This window comes from Haliotis rufescens, unplaced genomic scaffold (genome assembly GCF_023055435.1).
Source record: "Haliotis rufescens isolate VD_foot unplaced genomic scaffold, xgHalRufe1.0.p SCAF_13, whole genome shotgun sequence".
NCBI classification, from domain to species: domain Eukaryota; kingdom Metazoa; phylum Mollusca; class Gastropoda; order Lepetellida; family Haliotidae; genus Haliotis; species Haliotis rufescens.
In genome coordinates this window covers 19007226-19029589 of record NW_025963813.1, presented here as the reverse complement: position 1 = coordinate 19029589, position 22364 = coordinate 19007226, and the positions used below count along the sequence as shown (strand labels likewise).

At 41.9% G+C, this 22364-nt stretch overlaps 1 protein-coding gene across 1 annotated transcript; it reads left to right on the top strand.

Moving 5' to 3' along the window:
• Window positions 1–936: 936 nt before the first annotated feature.
• LOC124132256 (vitelline envelope sperm lysin receptor-like) lies at window positions 937–20694 on the top strand. The gene is made up of 10 exons (XM_046496098.2): window positions 937–1021; window positions 2519–2553; window positions 5408–5453; window positions 5966–6156; window positions 7247–7404; window positions 13957–14102; window positions 15329–15413; window positions 18806–18956; window positions 19754–19829; window positions 20317–20694. The coding sequence occupies exons 1-10, from the start codon at window positions 1006–1008 to the stop codon at window positions 20640–20642; spliced, it is 1230 nt and encodes a 409-aa protein (XP_046352054.2). The 5' UTR covers window positions 937–1005; the 3' UTR covers window positions 20643–20694.
• Window positions 20695–22364: the final 1670 nt, after the last annotated feature.

Sequence of the window (22364 nt, the reverse complement as noted above, 5' to 3'; positions counted from 1 at the left end):
AAGTGTCAACCATATTTTGCAATATACCCTAGAAACTGAAAGTTCACTCAAATTAACGTTTTAACACTTTGGGTTGGTTGAGATACAATGAGATGCAACTCTGTTCATGTTTGACCTTATCCCTGTCTATTCCCAATATACAAGCTTCCATAGCTCTCTCTCTCTCTCTCTCTCTCTCTCTCTCTCTCTGTCTCTCTCTCCTTCTCTCAGATTTAAAGATGACAGTGTCTTGCCAGACTCTACAATGTGAAATGTGAAGATAACAAAATTAGAAATCCTACCAACTTTTGTGCCGTCGCCGCCAATATTCACACACACCTTATCTACGCCAGGATTATCCTTGTTATGCTCTGCTACCTTGTTTAACAATATCCCAGCTATATATGACGGCGGTCTGTAAATAATCGAGTCTGGACCAGACAATCCAGTGATTGACATCATGAGCATCGATCCACGCAGTTGTGATACGAGGACATGCATCAACTAAGTCAGCGAGCCTGACCACCCGATCCCGTTAGTCGCCCCTAACGACAAGCATAGTCGCCTTTTACGGCAAGCATGGGTTGCGGAAGACCTATTCTACCCCGGATCTTCACGGGTATACCACATTAATGAATCCTGTGGGTATGGTCATGGAAGACCAAGGATCATATTCGGGGCTTTTCCGGGATTCGAGCCCCCAACCAACTGACGCTGTGGCACCTATAAATGTACGGCCGTTTGGCCGCCTTTCACTGAAAATTCCCCAAAAGTGTTCCATGTGGATATCCAAGGCACAAGTATTACTTGTCCCCAACTTGTATTTTCATGATTGAAATAAAACTGTTTCTAGAAAAAATCCAGGGGGGGGGGGGGGGGGGGAATTGCTGTGAACTTAACTGTAACTTCTACACTGGTCAACAACATGGCAAACCCAGGTGCAAGTGCGCATGCGGCAAACGAAAATCACGTGAAAATACATTCTCCTCGCACGTGAGAAACGACGCAAGTCTCACATCACCGGCCATGGACCGACTTGCAGGTGAGTAAAATCTGAACGTATTTGATTGTTTCCAGGCTTCAAAGTCCCTATAATTGTGACCTATGGTCATGAAATATATTCATAAGTGTTTAATAATTAGGATGTTTCATAATTGTGCGAAATTAACAACTAAATACTTAGTTACATCAGGACTAATTGCTTATCCCTTTATGAACTGCGAAATATATTTTATGCATTTTTTATACAGTTTTCCTCTATGCATTCTAGTATTTGTTCAGTACTTGTGATTTGGTAGCTTTACGTTTAACGAAACGAACAGATGGAAACAAAATTACGATTATCTTGATGAGGGCTATGTTTGCTCAAAATAGGCCCATCAACATGGGCAAGTAATATTAAGGCGCTTGATAAAAGTGCTCGAGTTTGGCCCAAAATGAAGAGAATACTTGCCCCGGGACATGCATTTCAACTAATTAACCATTTCAAAGATAAGACACTGGGTCCTCGTGGTCTAACCTAGACGTATATTACACAATCGAAGGAAGAAACCAACTTTGACTTTTGTAATATTACTGAATAAACGAGACATTAATCTGAATGCAAAGTTAGTTTTATGATAAAGACAAATAATGTTATTGCCCTTACATGACCTTATACATATTTTTATAATGACAATATCCATATACAAATAGACACGCAATCTGGTAAGGTGTATATATTTAACTTGTACGTCAGGGAAGAGACTTTGAGTGAATTTGAACACCAATACACGTCATTGTTCTGGTATCTGCGTTCTTTCTGTTAGGTGGATTAGATAAATAAAAGCAACAAAACAATTTCCATATTCACAAGAAAGCTCTGCTAAAAGCAGTCAATTGTGCGATTCTGATTATATCATAACTGTTTTTGAATCACTGCCAAAAAATTGTGTTCTGGAAAATTGAGCGCATCCTGCCCAACAGGTGGCACCCGTCACAAACGCATGCAAAGTCAAGTCAATTGTTAACCCGAAAAAACACGGAGAAATATACAAGTCGAAATAGGGAATTGCATCGGACAAGAATTTTGCCAGTGATGGAAATGTTCTTAACGTGTCTTCCATAAAACTTTTGAAAGCTTTACCGATATAATTGATGTAATTGTCGGAATGAAATCGTATTTCAAGCAGTCAATTCGTGTCGATTCCTGTCCCACGCCCGGCGATGACACTAGCATTATTTGTGTTGACACAGGAGAGCATATTAAAGTCCTTGTGAATAATCACTCTTTAAAATACGTCGCTATATAAGTGCAATAATCTTGGACGCGACGTTAAAACCCCATTTCACCTCACCTCACCTCACCTCACCTCACCTCACCTCACCTCACTCTTTAAAATGAAGCTTGTTTGCGACTTTACACATGCTAATATCTTTGTCTGGTCCAAATATTGGTGGTGTATAACATTTGTGGTGTTTAACTGGGTATATAGCTGGGTATATAACGGTTGGTATACCATTGGGTGTGTGTATAACATTAGTGGTTTCCTTGTTTCAGAGCTCGTTGGCCCGACTCTCCTTGTACTTAGTCTGGTAAGATGAAATTGTTGACGCATTTACGTAGCTTGGCCATTCGCCATGATGTGATATAAACTGCACATTTCTGATTAGATAAAACACTCGTCGCAGTATTTGCTGTTGTCGAGCATTTTGACTTTTCTTTTGCGTTACAGCTGGGACACATATCCCCGTGGTAGCTATTTGCGCAGATGTTTTACGGTCCGTTTTACTTCTAACCTATCCGGGGCCCGGAATGGCCCATCTACCCGAGGCAAGGGAGTTAACTGACTACAAAAGTTGCCTTGCCGAACTAGGCTGGTATTATGGAGTGACATTGTGGCTGGACTAACGAGTCTATGCATAATCAAATCAAAATCGCGCAACGAGATCCGGTTCGTAAACTGTAATGCAGATTTTATTTGATTGCAGGATTTGCATAGCATGTTCTGCCAACTCGTTGTCAACTATTGAAAATATCACAACTTTCATAGTGTACTCCGTTTGAGGTATTAAGCATTGGACCCGTGAGATTCGGGTTAGATTAGGTCTTCAGCAACCCATGCTTGCCGTAAAAGGCGACTATGTTTGTCGTAAGAGGCGACTAACGGGATTGGGTGGTCAGGCTCGCCTTGGTTGATCCATGTCATCTATCCCAATTGCGTGGATCGATGCTCATGATATTAATCACTGGATTGTCTGGTCCAGACTCGATAATTTACAGACCGCCGTCATATAGCTGGAATATTGCTGAGTGCGGCGTTAAACAACAAACCAACCAGCCAACTATTAAGCATAGATAACATCTTCTGGTCCATCCGTGGGTAACCCTGATTTCGGGACGTTAGTCCTTCTGGCCATACCCTGTTGGGTTGAATGGTTAGCAGGCCCGTTATCTGCCTTCGTTTAGATACTGTTACTATGGAAGTGAAATCTTTACGAATGAACCTATTTGCGACGAAAGCTCTATTTATAAGCAGAAATAGCTTACAGCTGTCACTATATTCTGTAACATAGTATCTTCCCGAGGCAAGAGCGTCATAGTCTAATTTCCACCATTGCCACATCAAGCCCACTTTCCTGTGCAAAATATGATTGGACTATCGCACATATCGATAGCTGAATAGCAGTGCCGAGAAATCCAATCTCATTAAAGTCAGATCTTAGTGTTCCGTACCTTTGCACGAAGATCCGAGAACATCCTTCACAGGTCGGAATAGCCTTTCGCCAACTTTGACCGACCAGTGGAATGACTCACAAGAAGTTGACATGAGCCAATTAGGAAGCAGCTTTCTGAGCTTTACGGCAGGAGTTTCAAACAGGAATTGTGGGGAGTTACGTGGCTTTTTCTCTTTTTGTAAGTATACGACTCAACATTTGCTTAAGACCACACCTTTGACAAAAGATTATTTTGGTCTTTAGCAAATGTTGAGTAGTAGATCTTAGTTGTAAAGCCCATTTCTGGTGTCCCCCGCCGTGATATTGCTGGAATATTGCTAAAAGCGGCGTATTACCATACTCACTGTTGAATTAGTGCACATGTTATAGATAACAATGTTACACCAATGACAACAGAAAAAAGACATGGTGCAAATCAAGCTTACAAATTCTTTTCAACCGATCTCCTGTCTGCTCTTCATGTCGTCTGCTACTTGGCCTCATGCACAGGTGACCAGGAGAAGGGGCCAGACAGTTCTTTTCTCAATATTCAAAGGGTGGTTACTCTTATTTAAGCTTTTTATGATTTGTTTCACCACTGGTAGTGATGGGTCTTTTGGGGAAAAGCATATGGTATAATGAAATTATAAAAAATAAGCCATATGTATGATAAAATTGGTCAAAACATTGCATTTAACTGGACAAAAGCAACATCAAGTGATGCCACAGTCCCCTGTCAAGACATCTTTAACTGACCAGTTTCCTCCCTTGCCGAACTGGGCTGGAATTACGGAGTTACATTTTGCTGGACTTAGGAGTCAATGCATAGTCCATTCAAGTTCGCCTAACGAACTAGACATCCGGTTCGTGAACATGGATTTCATCGTGCAGAATTTGGTCGACTGCATGTGTAACGTCAACTGGACGTCGACAGATATTTTGCTAATATTTTCAAGTTTTTAATCAAGTTGCTCAAGTGATTTGATGCACTTCGCGGGGTAAAACCCGTTTTATTACATTATAGATTTTGATTATCGATCAGATCGTCCCGACTGGGCGCCGCCATATTGTTTGAAAAAATTGCAAGTGATATGAGAGATGGGATCTTATTGGGCAATAGGAGGAACATTGAAGGCACATAACCCGTACTGGTGGCGCTACGATCGAGCCCAGAAATTCCAAGTTGGATCGGCAAGGGTGGAAACAGGACTTAAGTCAGTTAACTCCCTTGCCTCGGGAAGATGAGCTGAATATGCTGACAAGATAATTTACTGTCTTTGGAATTATTTGAACAATTTTTAGTATGATTAAATAACATAAAAGGTGATTCAATCTTGTTTACTTATATAAATGAATGAATTTTGTAATCAAATATGTTTTCCAATCCCCCCGCCCCTCTAAACCCATGCTTGTAAGAGGCGACTAACTTGATCCAACGGTGGAGACTTGGTTCATGCATGTCATTATATCCAAATTGCGTAGATACATGCTCATGTCAATCACTAAGTTGTCCGATCCAGACTCGATTATTTACAGACCGCCATAATATATCTGTAATATTGCTCAGTACGGCGTAAAACAAATAAAAATATTCAATTTGGCCATTTTCCAAGGAGTGATTTCAGACAGTTATCTTCCCGTTGTGTAGTGCTCGGAATATTAAGAGTTGTACGACTTTGCGGTACGACTTGAGGTATGAGAATGCAGTTGTATTTCATTGTATGTGCTTCAGTTAGGTCTGTCGGAGGGCCAGATAGGTGGACACTACCAAATTAAAGGTAAGATGCGATACCTGTCTTCATAGATAAAATCACCATTTTGCAATACTGACAAATAAACTCAATTGTAATCTGAGAATATTAGATTAGATTGTACGAAAGCCAAATATTGCAACATTGATGACACACTTATATTTATCTAAATCGAAGTTTTGGGTGTTTTTCTCGTTATTTCTATTTCATTTTTGTCGAAATTTCAAGTATGTTCTCGTTACTTCGAATATTTAACCGTAATTTCAATTATTTAACTCCTCATTTCGAAATTGCGAAAATAAAGGAGTAACCTCGAAATTTCGAAGAGCTATACATATGATTGAAACAGCGGGAAATTTCAATTTAATAAAAATATGCCTGGCTTTAGTTACCGTCACGAGTCATGAAATGTTGAGCTTAAACAACTGGCATATATATAATTTATCCGTTTTTGGAATCTTTTGTGTAGAATTGCTTTGAGGCCAACTAGTGCTAGTAATATCAGTGAGTTACTGAATATCGTTATCGTTGTTTTTTAGTCAAGTATAATTGCCCGGCAGAAGCTCGTGGAGATGTCCGGGTGACGATTGTAACGGATGTCCCCGAAACCTACCCATACGCCGTCTGCAATGGTCGCTTTGGCTTCGATTTCATTCGTTTGAACACTCATACGTGGTACATTGATGTCCATTTCGAAACGTACGATCCAAGGGATGTTTGTTCTTTTGAGGTATGTTCATGCATGCTGCATCCCCTCCGAACGTAATTCTCCATTAAGGTCATTTTATTGGTGAGAGCGAAGACTGCTCATCAGTGCGTGAACAAGAACGCCGCGTATGTCATTCTTCTGACTCCGTTTGTCCAACATGTTAAGATCCGGGTTAGAATTGGCCTTCAGCAACCAATGCTTGTCCTAAGAGGCGAATAACGGGATCGGGTGGTCAGGCTCGAAGGCTTGGTTGATGCATGTAATATCCCAATTGGTAGATCGATGCCCATATCAATCACTCGATTGTCTGGCCCAGACTGGCTTATTTACAGACCGCCGTCATATAAATGGAATATTGCCGAGTGCGGTGTTAAAAAAGTACGGACCAAGCTGTAACGTTGTTGTGTTTGTAACAAATTGTAATCGTCTTACGTGGTTGCACGTGGTCCTGTGCACAGCGCACAGATTACTAATCAGGTGAAGTTAAGCAACGTCAGTCTCGGAGAGTAGATGGATGGGTGACCACGTTCAGCAGCTTGACTTCTGATTATTTCTTGGGCTTCGGTCCTGCTCCACACTGAAGCACAAGTACCACATGTGGTGTCTCCTTGGGCAAGTTCGAAATGTTAACCCAGCAGTGAGTGGGTACCCGGTAGGATGAGATGGTAACGTTGCGGTTAACCGTCTAGCGCCTCACGGGCAGCTTGGCTTGTATACTCCCCAGGGAGCTGAGCATGAAAATTACGTGCTCACTGATCCATTGACTGGGGTAATCATGTAAGCGAGCACACGAGCTGTTATGGAGTTTGGCGCCATACAAAAGGACTTATTATTATTATCAGGCCAAGTTATTTTCTTATTCTTGGGACAATGAATTTAGACAGACAACCGGGAATTCAACACATCCAGTTCGAAACATCCGGGTATAAAATAGTTATAGGTATAGCTCGAGACCATCGAGCTCTAGACCATGGTGTTCGACTGTATGTAACCCTCAAGCTATCAACCACTGGTCTGTCTGACTGGTCGATTTCAATTATTTTGTGACCGTCACATAGCTGGCCTGTGGCGTTCACTCAAAAATGGACACATTTATTTGAATCTCTTCCAGCAAAATGAGAGGGAATCCTATACCTTGAGGGTGTATGTCCCTACGTCGAATGGGTTGGTGAGCACGGGTATCCCAACTAACGTGGTCACTTGCAACTATCAACCGCAGGTGGATGCCGATACCCCGGAGAATCTCATCGTATCTAGCCTGGCTGAGAGGTGGGTATTTCACATGCCGAGTCCATTATTTAATCCGATGGCACCAGGACCAGAGGTGGTCAGGATTTATCTTGCACTGCTTTATCGACGGAAACCCTTAGGTCTCCTCAGCAATCCTCTCTATGCCCCGGGCCGCATGTCGGTACACCTACACTAACCCCTTGATCCATTCCCGTAGTTCTCGCAATCGCTAATTACCCGCCCTTAATTTCCATTTGCCAGTTTGTTTGGCTACGCTGCAAGGTCCAACGTACCAATAAGATTGCGAGTTACAAGCCAGTCGCCCCGTGAAGATCCGGGGTCTTCAGCAACCCAAGCTTGCTGTAAAATGCGACTCTGCTTGTCGTAAGAGGCGAGTAACGGGGTCGGGTGGTCAGGCTCGCTGAATTGGTTGATGCGTGTCATCGATCCAAATTGCGTGGATCGATGCTCATGATGTCAATCACTGGATTGTCTGGTCCAGACTCGATTATTTACAGACCGCCGTCATATAGCTGGAATATTGCTGAGTGCGGCGTTAAACAACAAACCAAACCACACCAAAACATACAAGCCAGTCTCATTGTTTGGTTGGCCAGTCTCATTCAATATCATCGAGTTGGCGAGAAATGCAATGTTAACAAACTGCTTGACACGCTAAAGAAAGCACTCAAACCATTTTTCCGGATGTCTTCATGACCATTAAAACTGGCGGTGGCTTTGGTTTCTCAGTAATTACCTCCCTTACCCTCTTCCATATGTGGACGTTTCATTGGTTGGTAAAATGTTGATGAAAATCAAGGGCGGGTAATTTTCGGTTGCAAAAAACCAGGGGAATGCCTGGATCCGGGGGTTAGTGTAGCGAGCCTGGGAGATATAGAGGAAGGCCAGAAATAGACCATACCATTTGCGGAGATTGGCAGTGGCATCAAATGGCAACAATGAATATTTATGATGTAGGTTTACCAAAATGCGATCGAGACCTGGTGCTATTGTTGAGTGCACCCTGATCCAGTGACCGGGGTAACAGCATGTCTTTGAGCATGCCCCTGAGTTGTGCGGAAATATGCGCAATATAAATGTATTATTATTATTATTATTATTATTTTTATCATTAGTGAGTTAACACTGTCACTAAACTCTAAGAAAATTGGACGTAGACATCTGTATTCATGGTGATTGCCCCCGGTCGTGTAAGGCGCATCCATTCAATGTACAGAGAACGTCCCTCGGGCACGCCAGAAAACTATGAACGTGGGTTCGAATCCCGGTTCGTCTCAATTATATTTCTTGGGTTTGTCAGCACCATACCCTGTGCGTGTGTTGGGGGGTGGGGGTCAACAAAGGGGTAAACGTCTGCGACCTGCATCAATTCGGGCTTTCCACCTTGCTGACATCTTGGAACCGAGTTACTGTGAAAAGCACCGTTCAACAAAAACTCATGTTGGTTGAAGATTGCAATGAGTCGAGTAGTATAGGTAATGATGGTTCTGGACCACTTCCACTGGAGCCGGATTTATATACCTATACTGCTACTACAGGGTGAATTTTTTATGCCAAAATGATTATGCGATTCAACGATAGTCATAAGATTAAGTTAAATTGACTCCCACCTGGAGTCTATGATATAAATTTTTATAGGTAATGATGGTTCTGGACCACTACCAATACCTGGGGCCAATCATTGCTTTAGATGAGTCTAAATGGTAATAAAAATATTCTTTATTATTTTTATCGATAAAGCGATATTCAACATTTTTATTAAGTTCTTCGTTCATTTTACTAGGAGACCAGACTATATAACTACACTCTTTTTGTAAATTGATAAGAAACAATTGATAACCGTATTTGGTTGGTTTGACATCACTGATATAATAAAAACCTTGTGGTAATTCTTTCCATTGAATAGCTTTCTCCATTATTATATATTTATGTTAGCATTTGTCTAAATGTAATCACACGATAGTAAACAATCTATTTTTAATCTCCAACCAGTTCTTTGGTTTTGGCACGGAATAATTGACGCGCTTGTTGCCTCCCCTCTTCTATGAACTTTTTTTTATCGTCTTCGCTAATACCACTGGTCTGACGAGATTTTGATCGAATCTCCTGCTTCATTTTATTGTATTTGTTGAGCTCCGACAGCACTAAACGAAACTCATCCTCGGATATCTTACAGTCAGCCATTGCTGTCAAAATATGATCCTCAATGCTGTTCAACTTTGCTTCGGCGAGTATCCGAATACTATCGTGTTTTAATGCTTTCTTTTGTAACCTACGAGAAATGAATTTTATCGCTATTCCTGCCAGTCCCGAGACTCCAGCGGTTATTTCCATGCCGAGCACGATAGGCGCGGCGATTATAGTTGATAGTAAACCGATACCCGCTACACCGAGTCCCATGCCAGATACCAAAAGCAGGGTGTCAACTCCGTCCAGAGCATTCACGGCTCTGCGATACTTTTTATACAATCCAAGTCTCAACTCCCTATCCTTCTCTATTCGATGTTTTATGTCGCTTATTTGATGTAATCGAAATCCATCAACAGTTTCCATCTTTTCAAATGCTTCACCGAGCGCCGGATATAAACTCATAGTGTATATTACGATCATATAATAGTCTTTAATTGGTCTTGCTTAAATGTTTTGAGACTATACATCAATCTTATCAAATGTATATTATACGGCAAGAATATCTTAGAAAGAGAAATACTGTCACTTTTAATAATTTGGACCCCCTCGAGGGTTGCAACGGGCGATGCTCCGATATGAATAATACTGCAACGTTGACGTTGGTGTTTCTTTTGCCATTTAATCGATAGACCTGGTAATATATCGAAGGCATCTTCCGGTGCATCTCCGAACAAGACTTCAATAATAAGCGTAGAAAGATTAGGTATTGCATTCAAGTTATCTTTAATATCTTCGAATTCAGTAACCAAATTTAAAGTAACATTTTTTAAGGCCGGACGACTATATATCATATGACCTGGGTTTTCAGGCAGGGGGGTAACTAACACACTTTTTCGTTTTGATGGGATATAAGCCGCGAGTACGATGCCACTATTTATTATCTTAGTTAAATTATGTCCCTTACCCATCATCACATAAGGTGGGGTAATGACGATATTCAGTAGCCACTCGATGTTTGCTTCAACCATAGTCCATTTATTATCGTCGTTGCGAGTAATATTGTACGAAGTGTTTTTAAGGAGTCTACTAACATCGACATCGCTTAAATCTCCTAGATTACCCGTGAATGTGACTTCTTTCCGCTTGTATACATTATCGTGTAAGTGTAAAGCGTATAACTTACCATCGGTGCCGGGTTTACCAAATCCTTCCGTGTCTCCGAGATCGGAAAGCGCAATTGTATTACATTGTCTTACTGTTCCAGGGCCTGATGCATCAACCATTATTTTTAATATGGAGTGTTACACTTAAGTATCCTATATGTACAGGTTGATGTTTTACATCTAATACAGAAATTTTGAGGTCTGAAATAATACCACGCTTCAATTTTTTATATTGTAATGTCGAGAATGATTCCGTTCTACCGCTATTATATTTTTCATTTTTCACTGGAACACTTCTGAGTAGAGTTGAAGGACTTTCTAGTTGAATATTATCCGTCGTGCTTATTTGATCAAGATGGATGAACAACTCTTTATAGGGAACTAAATCGGGTAATTTAATTCCCTGTCGTGGTTTGTTAGAATTTATAATTCCTATTCTATGATGAAATCCAAGTGTAACTTCTAAGTATGGGAGTCGACTTTCACTGTCCCATTCGACTCATTTTGTGTGAGACTAGCTCCATTAGGCTTAAAAATTTCATCATTGAGTGAGCATACGCTGTAATACCCATCAGGTATAGTAATGAATTTATCAATACCATTGTTGTCACCTATTATATGTATCTCATTATTATCTCTCGCAGCACTTATATTGGTCCACAGTGGGTAATACGTTACATCACATAGGGCGACTTCGAGTTGTCCATCCGAGTTATCGATAGTATGAAGCAGTTCAATAGACTGACCATTTGTTATTCCCGGGAGTGTAACATACATATTAAATATACAATGATACTATATCATAACTTAAATATGAAATCGAGATACATTACTAATCAATCGATTATAGTAACTGCCTCTGGTGCTGAATTTTTTGTTAAATTCCCCGATATCTTTGAAAATTACAGGGTCACGGCAACTAGCGATAAAATGGTGCACAATTGGTTTCACAATCCTATGCAATTTTGGCAGAATCAGTTAAACTTTGCCATATGGTGTGCAACAACGGGATGTGGCGTATCTGTTATTGCCCCAGGATTTATGCTAAATAAGTCTGTTTTATTATTTCACGTGTATTATCAGATTAGACGTATACTTAAAGAAATTAGTGCTCCATTACCGCAGGATCGAGCGTGGAATTCCACAAATAATCCGTACAATAGGTCCGCGTATGAGCGTATTTGTAATGAATTTAATATTTCTACGAGTAAAGATTGGCGTATTAAAGGAGCAAACCATGGTCTAGGTGTTCCTTACACAGGGGAAATAACCGTCAAAGAAGAAAGCGATGATTTATTTAAAGAAGTTAACAAAGGTCCATTTAATGCGTTTAAGTTGTTGCATACCAGCAAACTTTACATAAGAATGTATGATTATTTTCTAAAAACTCATCATTGGTATAAAGACTGGGAACTTTCGAGTAACGATTGGAGAGGGGATATTATGAGTTTTAAGAGTGGTTTAATTTATATTGTTACAAAATTTATACAAATGAACGATACCGCAAACGCTTGGAATGAATTTCTTAATGATAAAACGGAAAATTGGATGGTTTCTTCCCTATTAATCTCGTAACTTCATTATTCAGCGCTGATACAACGGCTGATAATCGTGTCACCCATTCGGTCGATCTCAATCGCTCGGATTTCATTTCGATCCCATACTGATAGCCAAACAAACGTTCCGCTAATGTCCTGTTAAATCTTTCGATGATAGCTTGACTGCGGTGGGCCTCTCTTTCACCACGGACGATTTCGACATCGTTCTTTGTTAACAGTTTAGTTACCGATCCCATAAACTCGCGACCGGGATCTACTTGAAATAGCTTAGGCCATTTTAGCGGTCCGCGTTTATATATGCGACTCAGTGCATTAGCTACCTCCGTTGATTCTTTCGAGGTTAATGGCTCAGACTCTTTGTATCGACTAGCCACATCCACTACCGTTAAAGCGTATTTATACGTTTTGCGTTTTACCTTATCGTGGGGAAGAAACAAGAGGTCAGCCTGATGAACTTCATTCGTTGTAAAAATATCAAACTTCTTCCTCGGTATATAACGCGGTGCCGGTAAATATATCTGCCACATCGCTTGTTTCTTTAACCAATCCTTGGCCACATCTTTAGATACCTTAGCCGCGGTGGCTAATTTTTTTATTGCTCCTACACCTTTCCAATATCCTCGTGGGCTATAGTAAATTTTATTCATTATTAATTAGTATTGATATTTCGTTTAATACAAATCTGGCTCCAGTGGTAGTGGTCCAGAACCATCATTACCTATAAAAATTCATATCATAGACTCCAGGTGGGAGTCAATTTAACTTAATCTTATGACTATCGTTGAATCGCATAATCATTTTGGCATAAAAAATTCACCCTGTAGTAGCAGTATAGGTATATAAATCCGGCTCCAGTGGAAGTGGTCCAGAACCATCATTACCTATACTACTAGTCGAGTTTAACTGGGATAATTTGTGTCAGATCTAAGTTCACGCTGCCGCTAAACAAAGGTCTGAGAACATCCAATTACACACATCAGAACGACCTTTCGCGAATGTTGAACGACCACTGAAATAACAAACAAGAAGTCGACATCAGCCAATTAGAAAGCAGCTTTCTCGAGCTTCCTGCACTCGTTTCAACCTGGCGACTTCCATTTCAGACTACGCTTGAAAAATATGTTGACACAGTTCTCGAATAAAATTTTGGAAACTGAACGAACATTCCGGAATGTCTAATATATGGTTGCGTTTGTTTGGCAGTCCTTCCCTAGTACTGTGCAACGCCTCCTCCGTTCATCAGTCGTTCGGAATACCCCGCGTTAACGTTTTCGAGGTTGCATGATAAGAAAACACATTCTGACTGTCACTTTCATGGTCTGGTAAGCGACGCTTTGATTGGTCGGATGAAAGGTCGTTCTGACGTGATCCGTAATGGGATGTCCTCAGATCTTTGTTTAGCGATAGCGAGAACTAAGATCTGATTATAATCTGATTGATTTGTCCCAGAAAATGCTTTAAAACTAAGTATGCTTCGGACTGTTGAATTGTTTTTGTCTTTCTTAACAAATATATTGTTGCAAGTGGATTTTAGAAAAATATATATTTTAGACTCATAGTTTTGATTGATAACATATCTGGTTTTAGAACTGTTGCTGAAAAAACATCCAATTTTCATACACAATCTCATTCGACGGTGAAAATATATTTGGCCGACAGAGATTTTAAAGTTACATGCGTAAAATCACGTCAATCTGCGCGTGTGTTTGTGTTTAAAGCAAGAAGCCGGTAAAACAGTTGATGAGCAACATGGGGCCACTTAGCAAGTCGGGCGTGGACCTGTTTGTTGCAGACATCACCGGCCAGAGACTGAGAGGCAATTACCATATCGGCCGGCTCGTCAGGCTGAAAGCGAGACTCATCGGTGGGTACAGCTATCAGCTAATGCAAACTTGGGTTGTCAGTCCGTCTGTAAATGTTCACAGGGTATCTTAATTGTGAGTTACTCTCAAGCTTGGGGTGAATGGACATTTGGCTGAGAAAAGGAAATTCTTAACAAACCGCTCCATTCGCGATCCTTAAAATTCGTGGTGCCTGTATTCGATGATGTTGTGTTGGAAAAGGTCGTAGGTTTCAAAGTCTCCAACACTACCACTTTGGCACCATGGTAGATGAACTTAAATACTGTTTGGTGCTGACCAGATCATTAATTCCGATACGATACATCTTTGCGTCAAGATCTGGGAAGATCCATAGAAGGTCGCTTCAGGTGAACTTTGACCGCCCAATCAAAATGGAGAACGACGGGTTCTTCAGCCAATCAGTTAAAAGCTTTCTAAAATATTTCGGCTTCATTTCCTCACCGCCTCGATTCGAAAATTTCGTTCAACGCCAACGAAATTCGTCACAGAACAAAGATACATTCATAGTTCAGCCGTGAACATGTAGATGTCATGACGCTCACAAGTGACAGACCCATGAAGATTCCGGGGTAGAAAAGGTCTTCAGCAACCCATGCTTGCCGTAAAAGGTGACAATGCTTGTCGTAAAAAGGGACTAACGGGATCGGGTGGTCAAGCTCGCTGACTTGGTTGATGCATGCCATCGATCCCAATTGCGTGGATCGATGCTCATGATATTAATCACTGGGTTGTCTGGTCCAGACTTGATTATTTACAGACAGCCCACATATCGCTGAAATATTGCTGAGTGCGGCGTTGAACAACAAACCAACCAACCACAAATGACAGGGCGTATTTAATACCCATGGTATAATCGGGCGGTCATGTTTCGTATTTGGACTTCCTCGATATTATTCAGATGTAAAATCACTCAATTTAGAAGCCTTGATGCTTATGGGCTGATGAGCATATTCAGCTGACACGACCTGTGCCAGAGGTATCCTATCAGAGTAAGAGATCTGAATGTAACGAGATCGGATGACTATGGTTTTATGCCACCTTAAGCAATTATCCAGCACTATCACGGCGGGGGACACCAGCAATGGATGTCACACATTGTACCCATGGGGGGAATCGAACCCAGGTCTTGGGGCTTTGACCACCAAGCTACCCCGTCGCCCCACTGAGATTGGGTGTTAATCCTAGCTCTCTGATTTCAGTACTTATCATAAACGCTGCTTTTCTCCAGGGAACTTTCCGGCTGAAACAAGCTTCCATGCTGTATCCTGTAAAGCCATCAGTGGCAAGGAGACGTACGTGGTGCTGAATGGAGGGTAAGTAATCCATCTCATTTTATAGTTTTATAAGCTCAAAACTCCCATTTTCAACCCCGAGTATAGACTGAAATTAAGTTCCAGAAATAGTTATCTTATTTGATAGTATATATATATATACAAAACAAAGCAAAATAAAATAAAATCTAAATGGAACCCAAAGCTATCTAGACTTCTAGACTTGATTTGGACTCTCTCTTTTGTAATTTATTCTCAAGGGTCTGGGAGACAGACTATTCCGAGTACAACTTCGCATTAACTTGGCTGATATCCCAGTTCGGAGTTATTACAAAGGAGCATAAGGTTTATTTGGGGATCGTTTCAAAACTACAAGTCCACTTGTCAGTACAACAACGTTGACCATCAGCCTGGTCATGTTCCTATTGACCTCACCCGTGGAGATCCGGGGTAGAAGTAGAGGGGAATGTCCGAGTAACTCTCCATTCCTTAAAAATAATGGAGCAGAGGCCCCGCAGGGGCCGAGGTACATTATTTTTAAGGAATGGAGAGTTACGAGGATATTCCCCTACTTAAAACTCATCCCTACATTTACACTTTGAAAAAATATTCTGAAGTTGAAAATATTTGAAAAATTCAAATGCTGCTTCAAGATAATGTACAGCTGACATGCAACTTTCCATTCCTGGAAATAATGGAGCGTTCAAACAATAGAATGACGTCACAGATGTGTTTAAATAGGTCTTCAGCAACCCATGCTTGCCGACAAAGGCGACCATGCTTGACGTAAGAGGCGACTATGCTTGACGTAAGAGGCGACTATGCTTGACGTAAGAGGCGACTATGCTTGACGTAAGAGGCGACTAACGGAATCGGGTGGTCAGGCTCGCTGATTTGGTTGATGCATGTCATCGTATCCCATTTGCGTAGGTCAATGATCATGATGTCAATCACTAGACTGTCTTGCACTGACTCGATTATTTACAGACCGCCGTAAGCTGGAATATTGCTGAGTGTGGCGTTAAACAACAAACGAACAAAACCTTGCGGTATCGTCCTGAAGGCTGGTGGCGCTGAAGCGCAAGGATATTTATTTCGTTGGTACTGGTGCTAGGGTAGTTCGATAATACGTAACATTTCAGTTTAGTGGTACTGTCAGGGTAGTATTAGTACTACCGTTGACCCAGTTTGACACTAACAGCGTTAGGACTATTCGATAGTACTTGCGTTTGATCATTCCAAAAACTAGCGTTGGGACAGTGCAATACTACCACCACTGATAAGTTGGATTATTGGAATTACTTGTTACCATGCTGATTGAGGAGTGAGTATGGTTTTACGCCGCTTTAAGCAACATTCCAGCATTATAATTGTGGGGACACCAGAAATGGACAACACATATTTGTACCCATGTGGGGAATCGAACCCGGGACTTCGGCGTCAGAGCGAACGCTTTACCATGTTGCTACTCCATCGCCCCGCTGATTGAGGAACACCCGCGATATTATGTGAAAATTCCCGATTTAACGTCTATGCACATATGCAAAACATATTTAAGTGTACAGTGTTAGTCTGTGCCTGGGAAACTTAACGATGGCATCAAGATACATTTAAAAAGTTGTTCAGGCCTGTTTTGATACTGTTTTGGATTGCCTCGAACCCGGAGTGTTTGTCAGCCAAACCTATGTTTATCAACCATCGTCACAAGTATTAGCTTGATATAAATAGAAAGCCACTGGGTAGTTTTCCATTGACTTGTGGACTGTCGTTGACAACTGCTTGGAATCGGAAGGTGTTCAAACTCCACAAGTGGTAGATAAGTTCTTGTAATCTCTTCAAGAATGCTCTTCATTTACTCGTTTGGATGTCATAAGAGGGATAACGTTGAGAATTGCCCAGTACTTACCGTTTTACTTTGCACGTACAATCTCATTAAAATCTGTTCTTTCACACCGATACGACACTCCATTGTATGCCGGACTCTCAAACCCTCTACAGATTCAAGATTCATGATTCTATTTTCAAGATTCAAAATTATGTTTTCAGTATTCTTTATTTCAGTATTGGAGGCCTTGTGGTCCAGAGTACAATGCATTTATTCTAATCTATCTGTGGGTCTAATTGTGATGTGCAATCATTCAATATGAGACGTAATACATAATATTTTTAATTTTAATTTAATTTAATTTTGTATGTACATTCTTTTACTGTTGAATATGTTGTGGGGGACATTAGTTCATTTGATTCTGACGAGAAGGATGTTATGGTAATACTGGGAATGAATTAATGTTAATGCTTTTAATGTGAACAGACTAGTACCAAAATGGTCGTCTTACTCGGCAACAAATTCATCACAATGGTCACAGTATAGCAGCAACTGGTCAACATTAGTTTTCGCATTATTTTTATGAGAAAGAGTGCGAAACTTAGCTAAAACACTTGATGTGATATACATCACTCGCGCATGTGGTGGGACAGGAAATCTGAGCTTGTAATCTTTTGAAACCATTTCTGTATCTCTATATCCACACCTGTTTAAACATAGTAATGAAACCTTTAGTCATGAGGCCTAGTGAGCTTTCTAAAACGTGTCGAAGCTACTGTATTCTCGTTACGAGTGAGCGAAACGTTTCAGAGCAACATCTGATTTTTTTGTATTTCGATTATGATCATTAACAGGCAGTTCCGAATCGGAAATAAGGATGCACTATATATGTTTTATACTCCCTATCGTTTCATGCCATCTACACCCTAAATGGTTATCTATCGAGGGAATATTGTGTTCTGTGTACGTTTTCGATATATCGATACATAAGTATTGTTCGATACGAAATGCCCCAAGTACTTCACGCCAACCCCTAGTTAGGCGATATAGCAATTCCACAGAAGATAGGACCGCCTCCGTGGTCTAGTGGTAGGGCGTCCGTCCAGAGAGCGGAAGTTCCGAGGTTCGATCCCCGGCCGCGTCATACCAAAAGATGGTACTTGTTGTTAAACTGTCTGGCTCTCGGCATTAAGGGGCTAAAACAAGGACTGGTCGGCTCGGAGTCAGTATAATGTGTCTGAGTGGGGTATTCATGTTAAACTGCGGCATGGTATCTCAATGTGCTAGCACTATAAATCGGCATCAGTCCGGACTAGCCACACACGTGCATGCAGGTCGCTATATAAGTGTAATAATCTTGGACGCGACGTTAAACCCGATTTCACCACCTCACCCACAGGAGATACCCTGACAGAGTCTATCCACTTTGCCTCATGCTCGACGGTTTGACTTGGGCGACAGCAACCCATCGTACCCCGATCACCTCCTTGTTGATCATGCTTCCGACCACTGTGCTCCCTGGCCCAAACTTGGATTCGCTGTTATATATAGCTTGAATAGTGCGGCGTTAAACAAAAAACAAACTTACAGGGAAGAACTTTTGTTTCAGATGTGGAGATGGAACAATATTTGACCGATACAATGGTTTCACAACCACGGGGAAGGTCTCCGTCAGCCCGATCTTCCGATTCTTTCGCATGGGATGGTCCCTGCCCTTGAGCTTTGAATGTATATTTGTCATCTGTAAGAACTGCGACGGGGTAAGCCCTTCCTTTGTCTTGTAAGGTATTTCCAGTCTGTGAAGCCATAATTGTCTCCATGTTGGCACAGGAACGCCTCGGTGGTTTAGTTGGTGTAGTCTGTCCCGAGGGCGGGAGGTCGGGGGGTTCGATTAAAAGATGGTATTTGTTTTTAACGTGCCTTGCACTCGGCATTATGGAGATAAGGACTGGTCGGTTCAGTATCCATGTTAAACTGTGACTGGTATCTCTGAAAGATAGCACCACAAAACCGGACCAGCAGACACGCGCACATCGCTAAATAATGCGAAAAAATATTGAACGGACGGTAAGCTCCTTATAACATCTAAATGTAAAGTTAACGTTTTTTCCTTTTTTCATGACCCTCCCTGAAAAGACAAAATGCAAGAAGCACTTTATAATAATATGTCCTGTTTTTGATGACCCTCCCAAAATATGTGCAGGATTTCTGATGACCCCCTCCATTGTCTCGGTGACCATTCCGTGATTCCCTCTGAATCACCTTCAGCAGGTCCCGGCACGCGAGTTGCTTTCCTTACCCTATATGCCTGAGTTGTCCTACAATAGGTTCGAATCATTGATTATCCCAGATTGTCTCCCTTTGTCACCATCGGACCCATGTAACCGCCTTTCACAAAAATAATCAACATTAATGACCTTCGACATTTTCGGTTTTTAATGTTCAAAACACACGCCCTGGTGGAACTGGTATACTGTTCAAAGCGAGGTAAATACGTCTCCTCGAACGTTACATTTGCTTAAGGTATGTCTTGGCATGGCTCTGTTCTGCATTGAAGGATTCGTGTGAAGACCCAGTCCGCCGGAGGCGTCATTTGGGCCCATATGAGGAAAAAGACACATACAAGAACAAACGTGAGTGAGACTTCCGTAGTCCAGAAGGTAACGACTCAGGTTTAAGGGCGTAGATTGTTGGTCCTGCTGTCAACCATTAGTCTTCCTGGCAGAGGGACCCGTGAAGATCCGGGGTAGAATAGGCCTTCAACAGCCCATGCTTGTCGTGAAAGGCGACTATGCTTGTAGTAAAAGGCGACTAACGGGATAGGGTGGTCAGGCTCGCTGACTTGGTTGACACATGTCATGGATCCCAATTGCGTAGATCGATGCTCATTTGTCAATCACTGGATTGTCTGGTCCAGACTCGATTATTGACAGACCGCCGTCATATAGCTGGAATATTGCTGATTGCGGCGTAAAACCAAACCACACCAAACCTGGCCAAGGCACAGACTATTTACAGGCCGTACGTGCATATGTACAATAACTGACTGTGGCATATAACATGCAATCGCCCACACTACTGAAAACAATTTAGAGTCTTAAAGAGACTTCTTTGTTTCAGATATCATGACTGCAAGGGTAGACATACCTACATCCCGGCAAACTCATCTCACCAATCTCATTACACACGAAAGCCCAGTTGCTCCCGAGGACACAACTTCAAGAATAGTAGCTGAGAAGGACATTCCCGGTTCAGAAGTGACAGAAGACCTCATACTGACCGTAGTGATGGCTTCCATCATTCCCTTGGTATCTCTGGTTGTGATAATGCTGATCTTCATCGTCGCCATATCTCGTGTCCTTCGCTCCATGACGGTCATGTACAGGGATTTGAATAGACAGCATCAGCAGATCATCGACCAAGACATAAAGGAAGACATTAAATAGGATGCTATTTGATGAACCATTTGACAATAAACGGAGGAACGTATTCTGCCTATGCTCAGTGTGTTGCTTGAAATATACTACTCAACACTTTGTAAAGGCCATAATGGTCATCTTAAGTCAAAGACCCGTGAAGGTCCAGGTTAGAATTGGACTTCAACAACCCATGGGGGCGGTGTGGGTAGCCTTGTGGTTAAAGCGTTCGTTCGTCCGTCATGCTGAATACCCGGGTTCGTTTCCTCACATTGGCACCATGTGTGAAGCCCATTTCTGGTGCCCCCCGCAGTGATAGTGCTGGAATATTGCTAAAAGCGACGTAAAACCATACTCACTCAGCAACCCATGCTTGTCGTAAGAGGCTACTTACGGTATAGGGTGGTCAGGCTCGCCGTCTTGGTTGATGCATGTCATCGTATCCCAATTGCGTAGATCGATGCTCATATCAATCACTGGATTGCCTGACCGCCGTCAGATAGCTGGAATATTGCCGAGTGTGGCGTGTAACAATAAATATTTTCAACCGCAGCCAGTGCGGCTCAGAGTGACATTCCAGCATTGGCGCCCGTGTGTCATCCGGTCGATAACCAGGTCGCTATGTGAACTCAGTTCCTTGACCCCAGGTAAGATAACGCGGAGAATGTGAATTGTGGGTCACTGTCATCCGCCCCCGGGGTTGGTCACACCAACTGCGGCGATCTGATTGGTCCAGGCCTGTGAATGAAATGTTATCTGTATGAATGAACGTCGAAACGTGAGTAGTTTTCCGACAGACCTATTACTCGAGGTGAGCTTCGATAGCAGAATAGAGGCAATAGGATTAGGCACTTATACCGAGCCCATAATTCAGTTAGCCGGCAGAGCTCCAATATAGTACGTAAAACCCGTCGTGTTGGAAATGTCGATTACTGTGTACCCATGATTTGTAAAGACGGACCCGTGTAGATCGGTTAAAATTGATTTTCAGCCACCCGTGCTTGTGAGAGGCGACAAACAGGATCAGGTGGTCAGACTCGCTTACTAGGTTGATGCATGTTCTATCCCAGTTGCGTGGATCGAGGCAAGTGATGTCAATCACTGGATTGTCTGGTCCAGAGTCGATTATTTACAGACCGCCATCATATCGCTGGAATACTGCTGAGTGCGGCGTTAAACAACCAAACAAATTGTAAAGACGAATGATTTCACAGTAAGTACTAGGTGGTTCTGTTAATAAAAGGCGTTTACATCTTCAATATATTTTACGTGAGGGGCAGGCAGAGAGTCGACAGAGAACACAAAGATCTGATGTTAATGTTGGTGTAAGACCTGCATCACCTCGGGCTTTGCTTGCCGTAAAAGACGACCATGCTTGTAAGAGGCGACTAACGGGATCGGGTGGTCAGGCTCGCTGACTTTGTTGATGCATGTCATCGTATCCCAATTGGGTAGATCGATATTGGTAACCGACCGAAACCTGCACCACTTCGGGCTTTCCTCTCACATTAAGCTGTCAGTCCTGATATAACTGGAATCCTGTTATAAAAGCGGCGTGAAACCCAACTCACTCCATTATCAGTATGACGCGTGGGCGTGAGTTAATGTCATCTATCCAACATAATGTCTGTGTGATTGTCTCCCCATTGCTGAAGTGTTCACTGTTTATTAACAATGACCCTATGACCGAGACTTATTTACAAACTCGTAATATATTGCTTCCATTTCCAATTATCGTGTTGGTAGGTCCAG